This window comes from Bubalus kerabau, chromosome 6 (genome assembly GCF_029407905.1).
Source record: "Bubalus kerabau isolate K-KA32 ecotype Philippines breed swamp buffalo chromosome 6, PCC_UOA_SB_1v2, whole genome shotgun sequence".
NCBI classification, from domain to species: Eukaryota; Metazoa; Chordata; class Mammalia; order Artiodactyla; family Bovidae; genus Bubalus; species Bubalus kerabau.
In genome coordinates, this window is record NC_073629.1 from 104,149,964 (window position 1) to 104,175,153 (window position 25,190).

General features: G+C 45.1%; 1 protein-coding gene across 5 annotated transcripts; it reads right to left on the minus strand.

The window, feature by feature from the left end:
• Positions 1 to 531: 531 nt before the first annotated feature.
• On the minus strand, positions 532 to 24,895 carry PPIH (peptidylprolyl isomerase H). Of its 5 annotated transcripts, none has more exons than XM_055586190.1 (10): positions 24,739 to 24,895; positions 24,339 to 24,403; positions 24,023 to 24,046; positions 23,709 to 23,753; positions 23,405 to 23,447; positions 20,066 to 20,158; positions 16,779 to 16,866; positions 16,248 to 16,288; positions 15,523 to 15,612; positions 532 to 726 (listed from the first exon to the last, which is right to left on the minus strand). In XM_055586190.1, exons 1-9 carry the CDS (start codon positions 24,802 to 24,804, stop codon positions 15,544 to 15,546), a joined length of 534 nt encoding a protein of 177 aa, XP_055442165.1. In that variant the 5' UTR covers positions 24,805 to 24,895; the 3' UTR covers positions 532 to 726; positions 15,523 to 15,543. The 5 variants fall into 5 exon arrangements, with proteins under 5 accessions (XP_055442165.1, XP_055442164.1, XP_055442167.1 ...); XM_055586189.1 differs by lacking the exon at positions 532 to 726 and adding an exon at positions 6,200 to 6,396 and having other exon boundaries at positions 24,739 to 24,894; XM_055586192.1 differs by lacking the exons at positions 532 to 726; positions 24,739 to 24,895 and adding exons at positions 6,200 to 6,396; positions 24,663 to 24,701.
• Between the last annotated feature and the right edge of the window lie 295 nt (positions 24,896 to 25,190).

Here is a 25,190-nt window from a genome sequence, read left to right on the forward strand (position 1 = left end):
AGAGACCGGAACTAGAATTAGAGTAGAGGCACCACGAGAACCATAGAGAACCCGAGAGGACGGGCAAGAGGGGACGTGACTTTCACGAGGCTGCAGCCGGGGTGGGCCGGCTCCAAGTCCAGGGTTGTGTCCTGGCCGAAGGAAAGGTACGGCCAGATGCCTGCGCCGGGATTACCCGGCCTGACCTGGGGGCTTGGAACGGGCCCGACGACACCGTAGCTGCATGTGGAGAAGGCCTCCCTCCCGCCCTGCTCCAAATATGGTCCCTGTGACCTCAGACCATTACTGCAGATAAAGCCGTCTTTTCTACAATGGCCGTGTACTCGCGGCAGAGCCGAGAGTTTCTGGAACATACTTAAACGACTGGATTCAAAGAGCGTCGGTTTACGGCGAACCAGTCACTCTGCGGAGGGGATCACGCTAGCTATTAGGAAGCCCCTGTTAAAAATATTGAGGGCGGAGGGCGGGGGTGTACTCCATGGGGACCTGCCTTCTAAGCACAGGAGGACTGTCTTGTTAAGTATTCACGTCTTTTTGTATTGGCCACAAAAAAGATTTAATTTCAACTCACGTTTATTGAGCAAGCTAGGCATTTTATTCTTACAACAGCCATAATTGAGGCTGCCATATAATGTAGATGAAGCCCTTCACCTTCGTTCTTTATTAGGCGTCTGCTATCTCCTGGGGATGGACAAGTTCGCCAGTTGCACCCTTCTTAAACTCAGCCTAGGGATGAAGGCACAAATTCAAAATGCGACATACCAAACACCCCAGCGCTGCTAATGCACAAAGCGTTTTGGGAGTGGCCCTGGGAAGAAGGTAGCCGACTTCAAGCACATGGAGGTTTATGCAAAGGCATAGAGGGAAGAGATGGGGTCTGGGGAAAATGGAAGTAAAGTAGTTATACAGGACCAGAATGAAGACGCTGGGTTATACAGGAAGGCAGGATTAAATTAGGAACATTTTATCTGAAACTTAAGGGCAATAGTGAGAAGGGTAATTTTAGAGTTGAAATAGGGACTGGAATTTTTTTTTTTTTTTTTTTTTTTTTTGTATTGCTAGGGAGCAGAGAATGGGTTGTTACCTTGGAAGTAGGGAAGCCGCCTAGGAGGCTAGTGTGGTAGTCCTTACCCCATCGTATCATTTAGGCTGTCAATTCCACCTCCTAAACGCCTCCCTGAGTCAGTCATAGAAAATCTCTAAATGCCAGTCCAGTCTTTATTCCTACTGCTGCTACTCTAATGTAGGCCATCATCATCTAGTGCTCATTGCAGAGGTAATTGTTTAGTTGCTAAGTCGTGTCCGACTCTCTGTAACCTCTATGGATTGCAGCCCACCATATTGCTCTGTGGGATCTCCCAGGCAACAATACTGGAGTGGGTTGCCATTTCCTTCTCCAAGAGATCTTTCCAACCCAGGGATGGAACTCATGTCTCCTGCATTGGCAGGCAGGTTCTTTACTACTGAGCTACCTGGGAAACCCCAGAGCAGGCGTAAGCACACTTTTTCTCTAGGGGTCAGATGATTCCGTCTCCACCACTCAACTTTATAGAGCCTGAAAGTAACCATAGGCAATCAGTAAACAAGTGCATCTGTGTTCTCCCCAAAAAGTAACTTATGGAAATTTGAATCTCATGCAATTTTTCGTCACAAAATATTTAGATTTTCCAACTGTTGAAACCCTTTTCCCCCAACTATTTAAACATTTAAAAATCATCCTTAGCTCATGAACCACTGAAAAATAGAAAATACCTGGCCTGCCAAACTCTGGCTTAGAGCACCGCAGTATCGTTTTTTCTTACTCTAATAGTCCCCATGCCAACATCGTGTTTGAAACCGCCATCTGATCATGACACTGTCTTACTTAAAATCTTTCAGTGACTACACCACCCACAGAATTATCCGGATTCCTTAATGTGGTTGGCAGGACCTTGCATGACCTCTAGCCTTAGCTTCCACTCTTCTTTCACATCCCCTGTCCAACCTTCCAGGTGACCTTTTTACAACTGCTTCCTTAGAATTACTGCATTCTATTCCCTCTGTTCTTCCTTTCTCCTTTGTCTGCTTAATTCTTCATCCTCTGCATCTTGCCTCAGGTGTTACTAGATTAGGAGACCCTTCCTCTCCTCACACACTGTACTGCACTCCTTACATCTTCCCTATAGGACTACCAGTTCCTGAGGCATCTGGCATAGTCCCTGACACATGGTATCTTAATGTATTAAATAAGGTGTGATGTAGAAAATGGATCAGAGAAGGAGGTACTGGCAGCAGAGGTTATCTAGGCAGCAGCGCCAGTAATCCAAGAGAAAAGGTTTGCGGCCCCAGAGCTGCTATTCATCTGTTTCAGCTCCAGGTGACTTTTAACTGTTAAAAAGAAAATGTTTCCTCAAAGGCAATTCTGCCAACACCGAGGACATTTAAAAGTGTGCCCTATAGGCTTGAGAGTTTTTTGCAAATGTTGTTATAAAGACACTTAGAATAATAGCAGCAGCACCTTTGAGAATAAGTGAGGGACCTTCCCTATGTCACTGCTTTGAAGGGATGGCTTCTCAAGCAGAAACATAAATTCTGTAACATTTGTCTTTAAAGTGTTCCTTAGAAGTATCATTACTTACTCATCCAATTACTTTACTAAGCTCTCTCTTCATGCTCAATGCACATGAAGATAGATGAACGATTTAAGAAATACGAAACTAGTTTTCCTTTTCGCTACATCTACCACTGCAGATGGTACTGAAGCACTGAGGAGAAAGTTCATGTCAAAATTCATCTCCTGTTTCAAGGTGGGAGCTCTCCACACCAGAGTGCCCCTGTCACCCTGAGAGCCCAGGTGACCACAGCTCTGGTGTGTACCTTTAAGTGATGTGAATAGCCAGTGGGTTCATTCCAAGACTCTCCTCTGCAAAACTTTCACTGGGTCCCCATCTCTTATAGACTCTGGCCCAAGAACATAGTTCCCTTTTCCTAGAAGGCCCTCCCCACCATTATCTCCAGGCTAATTCCAACCAATCTGCAAATCAGATCAGATCACTCAGTCGTGTCCGACTCTTTGCGACCCCATGAATCGCAGCACGCCAGGCCTCCCTGTCCATCACCAACTCCCAGAGTTCACTCAGACTCACGTCCATCAAGTCAGTGATGCCATCCAGCCATCTCATCCTCTGTCATCCCCTTCTCCTCCTGCCCCCAATCCCTCCCAGCATCAGAGTCTTTTCCAGTGAGTCAACTCTTCGCATGAGGTGGCCAAAGTACTGGAGTTACAGCTTTAGCATCATTCCTTCCAAAGAAATCCCAGGGCTGATCTCCTTCAGAATGGACTGGTGGGATCTCCTTGCAGTCAAGGGACTCTCAAGAGTCTTCTCCAACACCACAGTTCAAAAGCATCAATTCTTCGGCACTCAGCCTTCTTCACAGTCCAACTCTCACATCCATACATGACCACAGGAAAAACCATAGCCTTGACTAGACAGACCTTTGTTGGCAAAGTGATGTCTCTGCTTTTGAATATGCTATCTAGGTTGGTCATAACTTTCCTTCCAAGGAGTAAGCGTCTTTTAATTTCATGCCTGCAGTCACCATCTGCAGTGATTTTGGAGCCCAAAAAAATAAAGTCTGACACCGTTTCCACTGTTTCCCCATCTATTTCCCATGAAGTGATGGGACCGGATGCCATGATCTTCGTCTTCTGAATGTTGAGCTTTAAGCCAACTTTTTCACTCTCCACTTTCACTTTCATCAAGAGGCTTTTGAGTTCCTCTTCACTTTCTGCCATAAGGGTGGTGTCATCTGCATATCTGAGGTTATTGATATTTCTCCCGGCAATCTTGATTCCAGCTTGTGTTTCTTCCAGTCCAGTGTTTCTCATGATGTACTCTGCATAGAAGTTAAATAAACAGGGTGACAATATACAGCCTTGATGAACTCCTTTTCCTATTTGGAACCAGTCTGTTGTTCCATGTCCAGTTCTAACTGTTGCTTCCTGACCTGCATACAGGTTTCTCAAGAGGCAGGTCAGGTGGTCTGGGATTCCCATCTCTTTCAGAATTTTCCACAGTTTCTTGTGATCCACACAGTCAAAGGCTTTGGCATAGTCAATAAAGCAGAAATAGATGTTTCTCTGGAACTCTCTTGCTTTTTCCATGATCCAGCAGATGTTGGCAATTTGATCTCTGGTTCCTCTGCCTTTTCTAAAACCAGCTTGAACATCAGGAAGTTCACGGTTCACATATTGCTGAAGCCTGGCTTGGAGAATTTTGAGCATTACTTTACTAGCATGTGAGATGAGTGCAACTGTGCGGTCGTTTGAGCATTCTTTGGCATTGCCCTTCTTTGGGATTGGAATGAAAATGACCTTTTCTAGGCCTGTGGCCACTGCTGAGTTTTCCAAATTTGCTGACATATTGAGTGCAGCACTTGCACAGCATCATCTTTCAGGATTTGGAATAGCTCCACTGGAATTCCATCACCTCCACTAGCTTTGTTTGTAGTGATGCTTTCCAAGGCCCACTTGACTTCACATTCCAGAATGTCTGGCTGTAAGTGAGCGATCACACCATTGTGATTATGTGGGTCGTGAAGATCTTTTTTGTACAGTTCTTCTGTGTATTCTTGCCATCTCTTCTTAATATCTTCTGCTTCTGTTAGGTCCATACCATTTCTGTCCTTTATCGAGCCCATCTTTGCATGAAATGTTCCTTTGGTATCTCTGATTTTCTTGAAGAGATCTCTAGTCTTTCCCATTCTGTTGTTTTCCTCTATTTCTTTGCATTGATCGCTGAAGGTGGCTTTCTTATCTCTTCTTGCTATTCTTTGGAACTCTGCATTCAGATGTTTATATCTTTCATTTTCCCCTTTGCTTTTTGCCAGTACTTACCTGAAATGTTGCCTCTTCCTTTCACCCCCGATCTCTGCGCTCTGCTTCCATAGCACCTTAAACATACCACTACCATTCATGACAATTATTTATTGAGCACTTACTGGCTACTGGGTGCTTACCTCTTCTAGTGCTGGAGACAGCAGTAAAAAAAGACAAGACCACATTTCCTGCCTTCATAAGGGTTCAGATTCTAACACTGCACTGATTCCAAACTGCCTAGTCCCTGTCACAAGCACGGGTCACATCTTATTCATTTTCACAGCTCCAGTGCCCAAGACAGACACTGGCATAGAATATAGGTGCCAAGTGTAATTTAATTCGATGTCCCATTGGGGATGTCAACTCAGGATCCCAGCTGCTCATCCTCCCTCCTGTCTATAATTCTACTCCATTTAGTTACTTCAAGATTTCTCCTCCACAGCCCCTTCTTTCCTGTGTCCCCTGAATCCTGTTTACTTGGCCAGACAGAGCTGCAAATATCCACACAACAGAGGCCCTTGATCATTTCTCCATCTTCCTTGACCCCCCGTACAGTGAAATGGCACTTTTAAGCTGGTTCTGTTGTCAGAGAATTTAGCTCTCTGTTACTCTGCTAGCTACAGTAGCCTGCTGCTAGCAGTTATGAGTCATCCCTGCCATGAGCCAAGAGAACGTAGGAATGGGATAACACACACATTGCCTCATGAAAGGAATACCAGGGAGTTCCCTTCATCTCTTGAACATGATACTCAACGGGATCTTTTTATGTTGGGCTATTTCCTTTCAAAACAAATATTTTCCAACGCTTGCTACTGTTTACAAGTTACTCTTCTATTCATTCTCTTGTTTGACCCTTTCAACAATACTACAAAACAGTAATATTATCCCCATTTTGCAGATGAGGAAACCAAGGTTCTGAGAGGGGAAGGTCTCAAAGACCTCAGCTGTTTAAAAAATGACTTCAGATTCAAACCAAGATTTTTAACTAAATTTCATCATGATTAAGCCACATTCTACCAAATGGTCATCCATCCCCAAATATCTCAAGCTAGTGACCTTTCACCTACAGGCTCTAGAACTAACCAAATGGAACCTATTGGAAACACCTTTGGAAGAAATAGTGCTAGAAGGCCCTGGAGCTTTGTCTTGTTTGATTAGCTTTAACCTAAGAGGGGGCTGCTACAACTGCTTATAAATCTGAGGCATCCACTCTGCATAGCAAAAGCCTGCCTCTGGTCAGTGCTGGTCTCTGGGGAAAGCCAGTTTTCCTAGCTGGAGCTAAGGCATGAGGAGGTAGGGTATCATTACAACCATTTAAGAAGAACACAACATACAAAGAAAAAAAAAAACCAAACAACTTTATTTACAGTTGAAAACTAAACACAAAATTCGGGGTTTTGAATCTGTGATGCTTTCAAGGTCTCTTTCTTGATCAAATGGGGCAGCAGCCAGCACGGAAGCCAACACAGGGGCCAGTCCAGGTTATCTTACTCAAGAGTACCACATCGAGCAAGGGAAGGTCTGCAGTGGCAGAGGGTCTGCGAGGGATGGAAGAGAGAAGCAGCTCAGAGGGGATCGGCCACGAGAGAAAACACTCGCAGCTCTCCTCTGCACCCCAAACCCTCCTTTCCCCAAAGAGCAGAACCACTCTGCTTCTTGCCACAGGCCAGACCTTTGGTGCCCTACAGCAGAGTGGACAGGGATATTACGTAAGAACCAAGGAAGAAGCTATTAATATTTACAGCCAATACACTATCTCATTTATTATTTACCCCTCACAATTCTGTGCAGTATATATTATAATTAAGCAAAGGGGAAAACTAGGGTTCCCAGGGGTTTAATGGCCTGACAATGATGGGGCTTCCTGGTCTACTTGGCTCCAAAGTCTGTGTGCTTTCTGCCAGACCTTGATGGCTCTCTGGAGCGCTAGAACAAAGCAATCCCTATTCCTTGAAGGTTTTGGGCTCAGGGCTATAGAGAAACGAAAGTCCACACCCTCTGTTTATGGCCTTGGAGTTGGCTGTACTAAAAGAATGGGGTGAGTACACTCAGTTACCACTGAGTGTAACCCTCCCCCCAAACACTGCTAACATTCCCCCTCCTCCAGAGCACAGTGGGTCCTGGCATCATACCACAGGCTCAGACAGAAGTCTACTCCCGGGTCCTCAAGGAGAATGTACAAAAACGTATGAATGCACTTTACAAGTTGCATGGTGCTCTGGGACCTCACTGACCTAGAGCCAGACATCCTGGAATGTGAAGTCAAGTGGGTCTTGGAAAGCATCACTACAAACAAAGCTAGTGGAGGTGATGGAATTCCAGTGGAGCTATTCCAAATCCTGAAAGATGATGCTGTGCAAGTGCTGCACTCAATATGCCAGCAAATTTGGAAAACTCAGCAGTGGCCACAGGCCTAGAAAAGGTCATTTTCATTCCAATCCCAAAGAAGGGCAATGCCAAAGAATGCTCAAACGACCGCACAATTGCACTCATCTCACATGCTAGTAAAGTAATGCTCAAAATTCTCCAAGCCAGGCTTCAGCAATATGTGAACCGTGAACTTCCTGATGTTCAAGCTGGTTTTAGAAAAGGCAGAGGAACCAGAGATCAAATTGCCAACATCTGCTGGATCATGGAAAAAGCAAGAGAGTTCCAGAGAAACATCTATTTCTGCTTTATTGACTATGCCAAAGCCTTTGACTGTGTGGATCACAAGAAACTGTGGAAAATTCTGAAAGAGATGGGAATCCCAGACCACCTGACCTGCCTCTTGAGAAACCTGTATGCAGGTCAGGAAGCAACAGTTAGAACTGGACATGGAACAACAGACTGGTTCCAAATAGGAAAAGGAGTTCATCAAGGCTGTATATTGTCACCCTGTTTATTTAACTTCTATGCAGAGTACATCATGAGAAACACTGGACTGGAAGAAACACAAGCTGGAATCAAGATTGCCGGGAGAAATATCAATAACCTCAGATATGCAGATGACACCACCCTTATGGCAGAAAGTGAAGAGGAACTCAAAAGCCTCTTGATGAAAGTGAAAGTGGAGAGTGAAAAAGTTGGCTTAAAGCTCAACATTCAGAAGACGAAGATCATGGCATCTGGTCCCATCACTTCATGGGAAATAGATGGGGAAACAGTGGAAACGGTGTCAGACTTTATTTTTTTGGGCTCCAAAATCACTGCAGATGGTGACTGCAGGCATGAAATTAAAAGACGCTTACTCCTTGGAAGGAAAGTTATGACCAACCTAGATAGCATATTCAAAAGCAGAGACATCACTTTGCCAACAAAGGTCTGTCTAGTCAAGGCTATGGTTTTTCCTGTGGTCATGTATGGATGTGAGAGTTGGACTGTGAAGAAGGCTGAGTGCCGAAGAATTGATGCTTTTGAACTGTGGTGTTGGAGAAGACTCTTGAGAGTCCCTTGACTGCAAGGAGATCCCACCAGTCCATTCTGAAGGAGATCAGCCCTGGGATTTCTTTGGAAGGAATGATGCTAAAGCTGTAACTCCAGTACTTTGGCCACCTCATGCGAAGAGTTGACTCACTGGAAAAGACTCTGATGCTGGGAGGGATTGGGGGCAGGAGGAGAAGGGGATGACAGAGGATGAGATGGCTGGATGGCATCACTGACTTGATGGACGTGAGTCTGAGTGAACTCTGGGAGTTGGTGATGGACAGGGAGGCCTGGCGTGCTGCGATTCATGGGGTCGCAAAGAGTCGGACACGACTGAGCGACTGAACTGAAATGAACTGGAACCTAAGCTCTAATCCCTGACCAGGCACTTTGTGAGGAGGCATGGTCCCTGCTTCAAGGAATTCTGAGTCTAGAGAAAACCAGACCAACACATTCATGATACACTGTGTTAAATGTGGGAATAGAGAGGTGAACCAAGTACTGTGGGTACACCCAGGAGGGAACCAGGGAATGATTCACAAACTGATGTTAGCCACACGCTACTGGGAAGGACTGGAGGAACTAGGAGTAGTTAAAACTGCAGATACAAAGTATGTATTTCTGTGTATCTGAATTTTATAATATTATAAAATACATGCCCAATGTAGAAAATTCAAGCATATACATAAACTGAAAAAAAAGTCTTCAGCTATCTCTACTCTGCAGAGGTAACCATTACTACCAGTCAGCAATCCATCACTCCAGTAATTTCTGAGAGAGTAATTCTAAATAGCATCATGTTTATATAATGTACTATATCTTGACTTTGTCCTTTAATGTATCTTAAAAATCTGCCAACACATACAGAGCTATTTCTTTCTTTTTAAGGCTATATAGTATTCCATGGACATGATATATCACTCTGTATACTGGGTTTCAGGGCAGGGAGCTTTGCCTTTGTACTGGAGGGACTGGAATAGAGCCATTCTCTCCTCCCTGCCCTTTATAGTTGGCAGGGCTTCTGACTTTCAGGGCAGGGAACAGTATACACACCCAGCAGATATGCAGATATCTGTTGCCCTGCTCCCTAGACCCATATTTCCATGGAACCTCTCTGGCCAGACTGCTGCAGGGGCATCTCACTGGCCTCCAGCCTGTCCTCCACACTTCTGAATAAAGAAAGTCAGTAAGGGTGTTGTTCTGCTCAAAAACCTTGAGTGGGTCCCGCTGGCCTGGTTCTTTTTGGACAGCCAGGCCACCGTTTGGTATCTCAGAAGCATGGTGGACTCTCACCCTGGGGTGGGAGGGGGCTGGAGGGAGTTGTACATACTGCCTAAAGCTCAGCCCCACCGTGGAGTTAACGTATGAATACATCAGCCTGCCCTGGATCTCACATCTGTCCTGGCCTCCTCTAGCCTCGCCTCTATTTGCTTTTCACACCTTGCTTTGGCTGTACTGAATTACTTGCAGTCTCCCTAACACTTCCTGCTGTTTCCTGCGGTTTGTACCTTTGCTCATGCTATTCCCTGTGCCTGGAATGCTCTCCCATTTTAGCTACCTGACAAGCTCCATTCTTGTACTCAGCTGAAACATCTCTCCTGCAGTCTTCCTAAACACTCCAGGCAGACACGAGCATTCATTTTCCTTCATCTTAAAATCTCCAGTCCGGTGCTTTATTGTACTGTAATTTTCAGTTTCCCTAAGAGACTGAGTTCCTTGAAGGCAAGAACTGGGCTTTCCAAGTTTGTAGCCTCATCTGCAGCATGGAGCCTATCTTAATTAATTAGTTCTTAGTTGTGAAATGAATGAAGAGTTAGCCAAGGTGTCTAACCAAGGTGTCTTTCAGCATCTTCCTCTACAGGAATGTATCACATCTACAGGAAATCCCAGGTTGGGATGTGCACTTAAGTTTGAGAAATACTGCCTAGGAGGACTTAAACTCAGTCATTACAACAGCAGCTTCACATCTCTTAGGATAGCCACCATCCACAGGTGCAATTAATTTTTAACCTACTATCTGAACTTGAATAACACCTCATTGTAAGCTATGATAGCTGTAAAATTATGTGCTATGCTAATTATATTTTCTCCTAAGCGACAAATATTAAAAAACATTCATCCAGCACCACCTAAAGCAGGGTTACCCACATTTCTCTGGTAAGAAGCCTCTGAGATGCTTGTAACAAACAGCATCCTGGATCCTACCTCAAATTCACTCAAACTTTTGAGGGGTAGGGGAGGGTGACTGGGAATTGGTAGTCTTAACAAATGCTCCTATGTGATTCTTACCTTCAGGGGAATTTGGGGAACCATGAATTTAAAGAAAGATCTCTACTGCTTGACAGCATCAGATCTGGGGATCACAGAGAGACCAGCAGAGCACAACCACTCTTTCCCGAGACTCTCGGGCTTTCAAAACAGAGGTTCCATCGCCCCCACACCTCCACCAGGTGGCTGTAAGTAGCCAAGAACCCAGGGCACTCTACAGCAGGAAAATCCTGTTTTGAAAGCCTGAGAGTCTCCTGGAAAAGAGTGGCTGTGTGCTCTGACAGCCCTGCTAGTCTCTCTGTGATCCCCAGATCCGGTGCTGTCAAGCAGTAGAGATCTTTCTTTAAATTCATTGTTCCCCAAATTCCCCTGAAGAGAAGACTCAGGCTTCTCTGATAGCTCAGTTGGTAATGAATCCACCTGCAATGCAGGAGACCCCAGTTCTATTCCTGGGTCAGGAAGATCCGCTGGAGAGGGGATAGGCTGCCCACTCCAGTATTCTTGGGCTTCTCTTGTGGCTCAGCTGGTAAAGAATCCGCCCACAATGAGGTAGACCTGGGTTTGATCCCTGGGTTGGGAAGATCCCCTAGAGAAGGGAAAGGCTACCCACTCCAGTATTCTGGCCTGGAGAATTCCAAGGACTGTTTAGTCCATGGGGTCGCAAAGACCTGGACATGACTGAGCAACTTTTACTTTCAAACAAATTCATAATAAAAAGCTTTCAAAGGACCCACTGAGATAAAACCTAGGTTTCTGCATCTGCTGCTACTGCTGCTGCTAAGTCGCTTCAGTCGTGTCCGACTCTGTGCAACCCCATAGACGGCAGCCCACCAGGCTCCCCTGTCCCTGGGATTCTCCAGGCAAGAACACTGGAGTGGGTTGCCATTTCCTTCTCCAATGCATGAAAGTGAAAAGTGAAAGTGAAGTCGCTCAGTCGTGTCCAACTCGTAGCGACCCCATGGACTGCAGCCTACCAGGCTCCTCCGTCCATGGGATTTTCCAGGCAAGAGTACTGGAGTGGGGGGCCATTGCCTTCTCCGAGGTTTCTGCATCTAGAGTTGTATATTAATAGAAAACTTCATTTTCACTACAACCAAGGTCAGGATCTAAGATAAAGCACAAAAGAAGTTGTGAAAGGAAGAACTTCATAGGAGGTACAGCTGATTGAGTGACTTCACTTGTCTTCTGTCTCCTTCCTACATTCCTCTGTTTCCAGTGCCTAGGCACAAGGCCTCAAATGCCTGATAAGTGAATTCTTGATTTGAATGCAGTAGATTCCTGCTGGACTGATGCCATCAAAAGATTATCTCCTTCTGTGTCTTTTCTGATTGGAACATGGTGAGTTCTCAATTAAAAGACAGGCTGTCATTTCCCTGTGGCCTTGCTACTCCAGATCAGTGTCAGCATCAACTGAGACCTGGTCAGAAATGCAAAACCTCAGGTCCCATCCAGACTGACTGAGTCAGAACCAGCATGGTAATAAGACCTCCCGGTGACTCATATGTGTACTGAAGTTTGAGAAATACTGTCTGCTGCTGCTGCTAAGTCACTTCAGTCATGTCCGACTCTGTATGACCCCATAGACGGCAGCCCACCAGGCTCCCCTGTCCCTGGGATTCTCCAGGCAAGAACATTGGAGTGGGTTGCCATTTCCTTCTCCCAACGCATGAAAGTGAAAAGTGAAGTAGCTCAGTCGTGTCCAACTCTTAGCGACCCCATGGACTGCAGCCTACCAGGCTCCTCCGTCCATGGGATTTTCCAGGCAAGAGTACTGGAGTGGGGTAGGAGGACTTAAAAACATCATCTATACTGGCAGTGAAACATTATTCCACCCAGACACTACCTGAGGGATCTGAAATACTCCTTTAGAAATTAAGAGATATTTGTAACTTTACAGCTGGGGAGAAACAGGATGGAAGGATACTATACTCCTGGGGGAATTACTCACCTCTTTTCCTCACTTTCTCCCAAATCCATTACTCAGAAACCCAAAGTGAGGACCCCATCTGTGCAATGCCTTAAGGTCAGACTACCACTTAGATTCCCTACACCTTGAAACCTACGAGTTTTCAACTTGGTAAAGTTAGATGAGATAATTAAAGTAAGGTTCTTAGCTCAGAATTTGAGCACCAGAAATATTCACTAAGTGATAGAATTGCTTTTACTCTATTGTCTCTAAATATAAGCTAAGAAAGATTTAATTTTGAGCAAGTCAAGGTTAGAAGAGTAAGCTGAAGGTATCACATGTGGCTCTTTAAATTTAATTAAAGTTAAATAAAGATAAAAATTGAGTCCCTCAGTCACAGCAGCCACATTTTCAGTGCTCAACGGTCACATGTAGCTGGAAGCTACCATAATGGACAGCACAGATGCAAAACATTTCCACCATTGCAGAAAGGAATGCCTCCTGGACAGTATGGCTGTAGAGGACCTCTGGAGCATCAAAGGGCACCCCTGGGATTTGTTCTGCTTGGGGCATAGAGGCAAAGGTTTACATGACGTTCGCTCATAGCAGGTGAGGAGAGGAGGGTTGATGATTGCCACCTTGAGAAGACAAACTCCTAACAGATTTCCAGTAACTTTTTGTAAGGGACTCAGAAAAATGTAGAGAAAAGGCCGCAAACATAAAAGGAGTTCTAAACTTTACTGTTTTTAATGATCTTCTGTCCTCCAGTGGTGATCAGTGGTCAGTCTTTAGAAGGAAAAGGACCAATGAGTTCAACTTTAGTTCAGCCCAGAAAAGAGGGGGAGGGGGGATGAACCGCAGTGAGGGCGTGGGGATAGTAGGTTGAGCCTGGGGCCCCCAGTAGTGGCAGAAAAGACAGTTCAGCGTGTCAACTGGGCCTGAGAAGGGAGCATTTGCTGGACAAGGACCCACATGAGCTTTCAGCACGCACTTGTGCATTCCTGCCCTGGCATTTGCTCACACCAGATCCATGCCTAAAATGCCTGACATTCTCCTTCTCTATTAACTCATGTAATAAATGTTAACTGAATGCCTTTAAGTGCCAGATGTTGTGAACACAAAGTAAGTCACAGACGGAGGTATGCATAGTCGCTAAGATGCTCTGGTATTTGACTAGATCTCCATTTGAAAAAAATGGCAGAATCCAGAAAAATAAATTCTAGATACTTTTGTAAGAAAAACTACAAAAACATTAGGCATTATGACTGAGGTAGTAAGGACCTTCTTAAACTAGATTAAAACAAAACACAAGGGAAAAGATTAAAAATTCTGATCTCATCAAAATTAAGAACTTCTCTTTAACAAAGGATATCACCAAAGTTAAGATAAGCAACCCACTGCCAATTTTTTTTTTAACATATATTCAGGACAAAATGGCCACAACATAAAAAATAAGAACTAAGGTGCAGAAATGTACACTTGATTCAAGTCAAATTGTATAATTATAAAATTTGTAATTATTGAGATATATGCTACAAATACAGAGCATATCAGTTTTAAGTACTACATAGTTTTATATGAATGGTATAGGAAAAGTCTTCCAGACATATGTCAAATGGAAATAAAACGATGAACAAATATTGGGTTGGCCCAAAAGTTCGTATGGTTTTTCTGTAACATCTTATGGACATACCTGAACAAACTTTTTGGCCAACTCAATAGTATGATGCCATTTAGGAAAAAACAAAACCTCCCCAAATTAGATTGGCAAAGAAAAGGCCCCATGGACATACATCAGACTGATACAGCAGTTACCTCTGAGAGCAGTGAGATGGGGATGCAGATGGGGGTGGGGGGCGAACTGTCAAGGAGAGGGGGGCTTTAGCTGTTCTGTGTGAAAATTTTCAGGTGAATTATGTTGCTTTCCTAACTAAAAATAAATAACCAAATGAAATATGTGAACCTGACTGGATTTCTTTAAGAGCTAGAAAAGTTACTTTGTGGATAACTGGGGAAGTTTGAACTTGTATATCAGACAATATTATTGGTTATGCACAATGTTCTTATTTTTAGGAGTCACTTGCTGAAGTATTTAGGGGTAAGGTGTCAAGAAGTCCTCCAACTTCCAGAAGGGAAAGAAATGAAGTAAGGGAAAGAAAGGAAAGAAGAGGAGTGGGAGAGGAACAGTGGGAATGGGAATGGGAGGCAAGGGAAGAAGACAAAGAGACAAAAGCCAAAGCAAAATGCTACAAAAAGGATGTTCAATATTGGCAAATTTAGGCGAAAAGTATAGAGGTTTCAATGTACTATTCTTCCAATTATCCTGCAGGTTTGAAAATTTAAAGAAAAAAAAAAGGAAAGAAAGGCAAAGCACTACCATCCTTTACCTAGCTGGACATGCTCAATTTCTTTCTTGAACTCATACTAACACTTAACAACATCACTCATATTACTAGTGATCACTTCTGAGAATGTGTTTTTATTCCCCATAAGCTCCTAAAAGGTGGAGGCATCGTTCACTTTTTCTCCCACTCTCCATGTCCAAAATCCAGCACAGAGTGGGCGGTGAGTAGCAGGCCTAGGTAGGAAGTGAGTCTTTGTGGGCTGAGAAATGTGTCACATTCATCTCTGAGTCTGGCAAACACAAAGTCAGGACCTGGGACTGCAGCATCAGTTCTGATGAGAAGCTTGACAAGAGAGTCTTCTGGCTGCCCAGGCTGCTCCCAATCACCCAGGACTGCAGCCAGGTCTGTAAGTGGGACTACTGAATGAAATGAGTGTCTAACAGTGCTGTCAGCAAGTGCCTGATGGTTTTCAGGTTGACAGTTTGTAAACTATAATGTGTTAGAAAAATGAAGTGTCCCACTCAACCTTTCTCTTTTGATCCTTACAGTGACCCTGGGAGACAGGCATTATCACCATCGGACAGATGAGAAAAACAGGCTCAGGGAAGGGAATCGACTTCTCTCAGGTCACACAGAGAGAAAATGTGCTCAATCCCGCATCTTCAGGTCTAAAGTTCTTTCCACCAGACCGTGCTGCCCTCTCTGGGATCCTGACTCCTGATCAGGAAAGACACACTTACCTGATTCAGTCTCCCTCTGGACTACATCTCCCCACACTGTGAGATCACCACAGGCAGCTTGGGTTTATTGTTAGGGCCTGTGGGAACATTCTAGGAGAGAAAGCACAGTGGTGATTCCTCCACTCTTGACACCCCTCACCACACACTTACCGATGCCTGCCAGCCCCTGTGCTAAGGACTGACGGCTCACAGGCTGATCTGACAGGAATATAATACAGATCAAAGAGAAAATGTATAATCTCGAAAAAAAAAACAAACCCCACCCATCAAACTCATGACATATAAAAATGTAATAAGTTATAAGACACAGCATGAGCAAAGACTGGGGCAGGAAAGAGCAAGAGGCAGGATGTGTATGCATATTTAAGGGCGGGCTAGTAGCCTGATGTGACTAGAACACGGAAGTGGCAGCGGCAGAAGGGGCAAAAGAAGTCATGGAAAAAAAAAAAAAAAAAGAAGTCATAGAGAGGGAAGCAAGGACTCAGTCATGAACAACCTTGAATACAATGCCGAGGAGGATTGCATCAAGTAGGTGAAAGAGTCAGCAGAGGCCAAAGCTCAGTTCGCACAAGAGAGGCTAACTTAGGGCCCAGAACCCTTGGGAGGCACACGGTCTCTCCTCCCGGTGAAGCCTGGCCGAACAAGTTCTCCCGCTCCTCAATACTAGTCAGGTAGTACGAGGCCAGAATGGCTGACACAGAGGAGATCAGCACCACAGGACTCACCTCAATCTTTCTCATCACCAAAAGTCCATCAATGATTTTTCCTGTGGGAAGAGTATGAGCTGGACTTGGGTACTCTCATTTGCATAGTATTTTCCAGCCCTGCAAGGCTCACTCTCAGCCATTATCTTATTTGAACCTCAGACTAACATTACAAAATTAATATTCAGTGGAAATGAAATGTTTCCCAAGGTCACAGGTAGTAAGGAGCAGAGTTAGGGCTCATATCTAGGTCGAAACAATTGCAAAGCCCCACTGCACCATGCTGCCCGTGTGGTATTTCTTAATGCTGCCATCCCCCGCAGACACAGCCATACCTACACAGACACATTGCCCAGGTGGCTACTCACTACATCATATGGCCCTTTCGTCATCCCCTCTAACCACATATCCTCCCCACCCACCACAGCTTCCACCTTCCTGACTACTACCTAGGGCAGTTACACCCGTTGAGCACAAGAGTTGGGGGACCAGCTCCTTTAGAAGCTCCACACTGGCTGAGGGGACCTGGACTAGGACAGGAACAGGACTCACCAAACACCACGTGCTTCCCATCTAGCCAATCACACTTAGAGCAGGTGATGAAAAACTGGCAGCCATTTGTGCTGGGACCACTGTTTGCCTGATGGAAACCAAACAGACACACCGTGAGTTTTCCTGGCCGTGTTAGCTGAAAGGCCAAACTCCCTAAAAGAGACTATAGCCCTGACTCCTCCGTGCTCTCTCAGCAAATCTGACTGAGCATTGACTGTGAGCCTGGGTCTGACCTAGGACCCAAGGACACAGAGAGGAACAGAATACACAATTTCTGCCCTCAAAGAGCTAGACCCTTCAATAACTACACATGTCTCCTACAGTGTGAATTTTATAATGGAAAAAATTGCTAATGGAATCTGATTTGCTGTATTTAGGCTAGTACTGGCAATAACTGGATCACACTTCATGAATTAGCTACCAGTTCACAAAAAGCCCGTCATTTGTGCCATAAACTGTTTTGTCTGAATGGCTCTGTACTGTCCCGAAATAATGGTAATAAAAAAATTTAAGGTGCAAGAAGTTGCCATGCTAGTGCTATGCTAGAAAAAAGATTCCATTTAATTAACAACGTGCTTTTTACAGCTACATCCCAAATCCTTTATTGCTGAATTTTATAGGAAAAATTAGTTTTTAAAATTGAGGATCTGAAATTCTCCAGCCATATCCCTTCCCTTTTCCTCTTTTGAAATTGTTTTTGTATCATTACACTTCACAATGCATTATATAATGACAACACAAAGCAATCAGCAAACCCATGTCATGTTTCAGCAGCACTGGCTTACCAGGTGCCTGTGGAACTACGTGAATATTTCACTGCATACTTCCCTTGTTTTGGAAAAAAATGAGTAGAAAATGGAAAACTGAAAGCACCAGTACTATTAAAGGCACAGGTCTCATAAAAGTAATACTATGGAAACAACACTGGACATCATCAGGTCACTAGCCTTCACTGGATGTTTAATGGATTTAAATTAGTTGAGTCTGTGTTTAACATTGAAGGAATGAAAATGTGTATGAAATACATTAAAGACTTTGTCTAGAAGGGATTTCACTTCATATTTTAGAAATTCCCCATGTGAGATGAGAGACTATTTTTGGTTTTTGTTCACGTATGCAGGAACATCTCACATTAGCAAGGACTGCCTGAGCCAGTGAGAACAGACCTAACTCTGGAATGAGGGCAGACTCCTCAGTGGTCCCATTTCTTCCTTCCTTCTTCTCTTCTCTTCCTCCCTCCCTCCCTCTTGTTTTTCCTATCTATCTACCTTGCTGCTCAATGTATACACATTTATTAGTAGGCAGGTAGGAAAACAGTCATACGACATGTGTTTTTCGTCAATCATTTAGCCAGTCTTCAGGCAGAATAGCTTACTGGTTCAGAGAACAAGCTCTGGAGCCAGATGATCTATCTTGAATCCCAGCCCCACTACTGGCTGTGGTCTAGTTTAGCTGCATAACCTCTCTATGCCTCTGTTTCCTCATTTGCACTATCTCAGAGGGATGCTGAGGATTAAAATGAATTAATGCAAACAAAGTTGTTGCTGAGAATATGCTCAACATTAGCCTTTATTCTGAGTATCTTTCAGTCATTCATCAGTATCTGCTCAGCACCTTTCTGTATCAGGTAGTCAGGCTAGGAGATCAATGCGACTCAGTCTCTGCTCTTGAGGAACTCATCATGATTTAGTGGAGAATGGAAGCAATTGTGCTACAATTAAAACAGCTGTGCTACAGGATGGGTGACAACACAGCTTAACCAGTGTCAGCCTGAAGGCAGCAGAAGCAAAGTTTCCTTCCGCTTTTTTCTGACCCCTCCCCAGATGCTAAAAGAGCGGCACACACCTAGAGGGGTTCCAATCCTCATGAAGACAACCCAAGCCCACCTGAGCCCCTTCGGCACGGTACCGTGCTTGCCCAGCCTGACTTTTCTAAAAGGAGGTTTGTATGCTGTCCGTTACGCCAGGCTCACCCGAGCGTCATGGCAGCCTCCTAACTGGCTTTTCTGCCCCAGCCTCTTCATTCCTATCTGCCACTCAAACACTGCAGCCAGAATCTTCGTTTTAAAACACAAAGTCGACCAGTCCTGCTCAAAAAAGTGTATGGCTTTCCACATTCCATGAAATCAAGTCCACATAACCTCATCCTTATTCTGGCATTTAGAGCCTTTCAGGAGCTAGACCCACCTGCCTCTCCAGTGGTCTCTACTAGTTCATTCCCTGTCCCATCCACAACCTATGTTCTCATCACCTGCCTCACTTTCTGGCCCTTGCCCATGCCACCCTACTATTTCAGGGTCACACATCTTCTGTCTAGGCTGTTTTATCTGGTAGAGAACTTCTCTGGATCTTTGCAGCAATTACTCTCATTCTTTGGGACCCTCATAGTACCCTTACATACACTGAGGTGACCTCCCCTTAGTACCCTGATGGCATGAATTATACACTGGACTCATCACTCAGCATGTGTGCTTCCCCCTTAGAGGGCAGGGATCAGATCTGTATCCTCAGGCCTTACCACGAGGCCTAAAACAGTGGATGTCAATAATTTTTACTTGACGGATGCCTGAGTGGATGAGTGGAAGAATGGGGAAGCAGACAGAGAATGTGCTTGTAAACAGTTGGTCTGGGGAAGTTAGGGTTGGGAAACTGACAGAGGGAAATAGGTGATGACAAGAGGGAGGGAGAGGGTTGGACAGTGAGAAGGAAGCAGGGTGAGAGGGGTAAGGGCAAATGAGGGGTGAGGGGTAAGTAAGGAGAAGTGAAGGGGGAATAAGCAGGGAGGTGTAGCTGGGGGGCCAAAGGAGGTGGGCAGGGGGATGGAGAGAGGAGCAAAATGTTTGAGTGGGGTTGTAAATGGGCAGACAGGGTCCTGGGAGTGGGGAGACGGAGTGGTGTGTGACCTGAACAGGGGGACTGGCCAGCAGGCAGTGTGAGGGAGAGTCAGGGGCGAGTGGCGTGACGGGTGTGTGAGCACTGGGTCTTGACAGCTCAGCTGGCTGCATTCTAAGCAGCAAGGCTGGGTGCCCAGCCACACGTCCTGGCTCACACAAAGTAAGAAAACACACAGCAGAGTTTGCGTTTGGTTCCCTGGCCGGCTAGTGGGTCCAGGCCAAAAAAATCAAACCAGACTGAGGAAAGAGGTGGGCAGGGCAGAGCTGAGTCCTGGGTCAAGCAAGGGAAGGAAAGCATTTCCTTCTATCCCAAGAGACTGTGCTGGGCCTCAGAGGGACCCAGAATTCAGCTGGCTGTCAACCTAGCCCCAAACATTGACTGGTCCTCACTTACCATGGAAAGAAGGCCTGGAGCTGAGTGTCTAAGCTTAAAATTTTCATCTGCGAATGGCCCCCGGTAGATACTGGCAACTCCGGTACCATCTCCCTGAGCAGAGAGAAGGGAAGTGTTAGTGACTTGCGAGTGTCGGCTCTCAGAGCTCACAGGAAGCAGCTGCTGTACCCGAAGCCTCGCTGCTTTAAAGTCTTCTTACTCCTGCAGGTCACTTTGGGAGCCACACCTCTTTAACCCTCTCCTGTAATCAAAACAAGGCCCATCCAAGGCACGTGCAGCCCACAACTTGGCTAGGGCACCTCACTGAGGGGAAAAAAAAAGGTCACACAGCTGGGCCTCTAGAAAGGTGGGTTAAGATACAAGCAAAGCAGAGGATAGGAAACAGTGATTACATATGTAATCAGTGCCCTTTCCAAAGACTCTCTTGCCTGCAGTCGTGTATGAGAATCCATTTAACTGACTACTTCCCCTCTCCTCTCAACTATGCAGGTGGGTGGGCTCTTTGAAGTCTAGTCTGTATGACAAGATACCATCCTTCTGGCTAAAGTCGAGGTGAGGGGAATTTGAGGGGAGAATGTAGGGCCAATCAGAGTCCCTTCTATGGGAAGCAGGAAACAGAATATCTGCTCTCTGGAGACTGAATCTGTGCCGTGCAAACCCGAAGCTGCAGGTGACTATCTTCGGCAAGGTGGGCTGGAGAAGAAAAAGACACTGCAATACACATGTGTAGAAAGCTCAAGAGACAGAAGGAAGGACTGCTTGGTTCTGTGACTCTCTAGTTCCTAGACCTATTTCCTTCTTTGGCTTCCACGAAACACCTTGTCATAAATCCCCAATTTCTGCTTAAACTAGCCCTATTTGTGTTATCCCTCTGCTCTTCCAACAACTTCATGGAACATGCATTATCATCCTCCCCATTTTTGAAGTGAGTGAACTTCAGTCAGGATAATAAAGCAACCTGACCAAGGCTTTGCTGTAGTACCTTAAACAGAACCCTAGGGGTTTAAAGTTAATATTGAGAGACTACCAAAGACCAAACTCTTTCAGCCAGTTAGTAAACCAAAAGAATATTGGGTACATGATGGGATGTGAAAACGCTGACTGAGTGCAGAATCAAGGGGCTCTTACTGGAACAAAGACCACTAAAGGGGATTAATATAAGTCAGGGAAGGGAAAAACCTCTCAAACTGTTTGATTAAAAGTTATTGGTACAACCAAGCTCTGTATAGTGGAAAGATGGGCTTTGAGTTCCAGATCTATCATTTATGAGCTGGGGAAGTCACCTATCTTTGAGCCCCAGTTTCCTCAACTATCAAGTGAAAATGATATCACCTACTCCTTACAACATTGCCAAAAAGATGCAATAATAGCGTCTATGAGAAAAACTTTTTGCAATCCACATAGCTCTGTGTAAATGTGAGCTATTGTATCTCTGTCGTTATTGTTGTTTCGTCATGAAGTCACGTCTGACTCTTGTGACCTTGTGGATGTAGCCTGCCAGCTCCTCTGTCCATGGGATTTCTTTAACTACACATAAATACACACATACATATAGAAGGAAGAGAAAACACGCTCCTTTCCAATTTCAAAAAAAAAAAAACCTAGAGAAAAGATCAGTTAATACATCATTCACTATAATCACACTACCTACTGTGCTCCAGAAGCCAGAGTAGGGAAAATGACCAAATTAATTTGCAGGACAAAAAACAGAAAGCAACTTAAATCTTCAATGACAGTGGACTGATCAAATAAATTCACTGTCTTTTCCTAAGGGAACAGTAAGGAGTTATTAGCAAGGATGTTTTGGAAGAAGATAGTGACAAGGGAAAACACAATGACTGAGCACAAATTTTTAAAAGTTTAAATCTGTTAAAAGTTATATTTGACACACAAATCTTCACAACAATAAGATGGGCAACTGCCAAGAGTATATTCCTTGAGACGATTTATTTTCATTTTTGTACTTTTGTTTCGCAACCAGAAAAAAAAAAAATTATTTTTAAAATTTTAAAACACATTATTAAAACAAACAAACAAGCAAATATTCTTAGTCCAACTTTAGACGGTCTCAAATTCCGCTTCTACCTCTTGCTCATTCTATTTTTTTCTACCCTAAGGGTGGCTCTGAGTAATTTCTTCTCTCTGACAGCCTTCTGGCTGACTAACTGCTAACTCTAGAGCAATTAGTAAGTGATCACATGTCCTGGCAATGACCCATAAGAAGTTGGTCCTATCCCTGCTAAGACAATATAGCAGTATAGAAACCTTTGGGAAGAAAAGAAAAGAACGCAGAGAATAGCATCTTAGCCCTTCTTACCTGCCAATAAAAAAGGATATGTTCACCCCAAGCCCTACTCCAATCAGTTGTGGCCAGGGGTTGCAAACTTAAATGCCTATAGGAGTACGTGACATAAAGAAGGGAAGCCAGTGGTGGGAACTGTGGTGAAATAATAAGGACATACCCATCTGGCGATTGCAACCATGAAATTAAAAGACGCGGAATTTGAGACCTTCTAAAGCTGGACTAAGAATATTTGCTTGTTTGTTTGTTTTAATAATGTGTTTTAAAATTTAAAAAATAATGTTTTTTTTTTCTGGTTGCGATCTTTTAATTTCCTTGGAAGGAAAGTTATGACCAACCTAAATAGCATATTCAAAAGCAGAGACATTACTTTGCCAACAAAGGATCGTCTAGTGTCAAGGCTATGGTTTCTCCAGTGGTCATGTATGGATGTTAGAGTTGGACTGTGAAGAAGGTTGAGCGCCGAAAAATTGATGCTTTTGAGCTGTGGTGTTGGAGAAGACTCTTGAGAGTCCCTTGGACTGCAAGGAGATCCAACCAGTCCATTCTGAAGGAGATCAGCCCTGGGATTTCTTTGGAAGGAATGATGCTAAAGCTGAAACTCCAGTACTTTGGCCACCTCATGCGAAGAGTTGACTCGTTGGAAAAGACTCTGATGCTGGGAGGGATTGAGGGTAGGAGGAGAAGGGGACGACAGAGGATGAGATGGCCGGAGGGCATCACTGACTTGATGGACGTGAGTCTGAGTGAACTTCGGGAGTTGGTGATGGACAGGGAGGCCTGGTGTGCTGTGATTCATGGGGTCGCAAAGAGTAGGACACGATTGAGCGACTAGACTGAACTGAACTGACTTAATCAAAGTGCTGATATATCATCTAGTGATGCAATGAGTAGCACCCATCACAGGATATTCCCAATCCCACCTCCTCCCCCAGCAAACCTGGCTATTGTTCTCAGGTCCCTGAGGAGCAGCTTCAATAACAACAACAACAAAAACAAAACTTATAGGTCCTTAATAGGAAAGGAACAATACTTACATTAACAAAATCTCCACCCTGAATCATGAAATCTTTTATGACCCTGAAACAGAGAACAAAGGATCCTGGGAGAAGATTCTGTGGTTTGGAATAACATTAATTTCAAAATATAACGTTTATCACTTTGGTTTTAGTAAGTCCTTAAATCAGTGGTTGAGTTCACAAAAACATCCCTTCTCAAGAACTAAGAATTATGCTATGGTTTTGTTTTCCTCTGAAGAGACTAATCCCCCAAGGAAGTAATTCTAAACCATACTAATAATAATTTTAAAAGTCCCCCAGGATGGCTTGCCAAAGGCCTTACCTGTGGAAGGTGCTCCCCTTGTATCCTATCGGAACCCCATCTTTTCTATAAGCAAAAAGAAAGAGACTTGAAATGGTAACAGGTAAACATAGGCCTTTCAAGTTTACCATACAGTCGATCCAGAGACACTCTTTTAGAGATGGTCGGGGGAAGAGAGATGAAGAAGGCAAATGAACTGACAGACCCATAGTAATACCTTCTATTACTGTCACCAGCAATCATTCAAGGCCTGTCAGTGATTCCCCAATACCCTCACTGCAGCCTCAGGACAGCCCTCAGGAGCAAGCAGAGAAGTAACCACGTCAGAGACTGACCTGAATTCTCCTGTGCAGAACTGCCTGAAAAGGAAAAGAGTGAACGATTCAGTCGCCATGGCATCACAACTCTGAGCGCCCCTAACCTCGGCGGGAAGAGGAGACGTCGGCGCTAGTCAGCCCACCAACCGGCTGGTCAGACGTCCAGGCATACAGATTAACATAAACTGAAAAGGGGACGGTCAAGACTATTCAGAGCGATACCCAGAGAAGTCAGATCTCAAGGACGGTGAATGAACGGATAGACGTAGGCAGAAGATTCCACAGACAGGCCCAGCTTCTCGTTTGGTTTATCCAGCAAAGAACATCTTCTTACCTAAAATTCTCCGCCGTCTTAGGCACAACGTCTGCAAAGAGCTCAATCTTCATACGACCAACTTCCTGCAACCGGCGAGAGACGTTCAGAAAGCCCAGTCCAAGCCCGTGAAGGCCTCACCGAACAGGGAACCCTCAGACCCCCATGCCGCTTGGTCTCTCCCACCTCCGCCTCCATAGCCTACTCTTCCGTTCCACCCGGTCCCTCCACCAGCGGGACGCTAGGATGCGCAAGACTCCTCCTTTTCCTACTCCCTCACCCCCGCCCCGCAGGTCGGTAAGTGCTGGTTCGATTTCACTTTTTGGCTTCCCGAGTTTGCTACACCTGAGGAGGTGATCTGCCTGCCATACCGCGTGCACGTTCCCTTTGGCATCGGGCTGGCTGGCTGCCAAGACCTCACCTGGCCGCCAATGCTGACATCAAAGAATACCACCGGATTGACAGGGCTTGAATTTGCCACCGCCATGCCTCTGACCCGGAAGCAGAAGTCGGGAGCGCTGCGTTCCGGCGATCCTATGCCCCTGCTCGGCCGGGAGGCGTTTATTTCCGGTGCAGGCGCAGGAAGAGCCGGGGGCGGCCGGCCCCGCCCCCGGAAGCTCTCCGCCTTTGACGCCAAACTGGGCGCTGCGTGGGTGGCCGGGGCTTCCTTCCGTTTTGACAACTCGCAAGTTGTTACCTCACCTTAGTCTCCTTGAGCGCTGAGACCGGAGGACATCTTCGGCGTTTTTTTGCTCGAGGCCGAGAGGCCTCTCATTTACTTGGATACAGTAAGTGCAGTACAGATTATTCTTGCTCAGGCTACGGGGCTTGGACTAGGCAGTCTTCAGGATCTTTATCAGCCTACGCAACCAA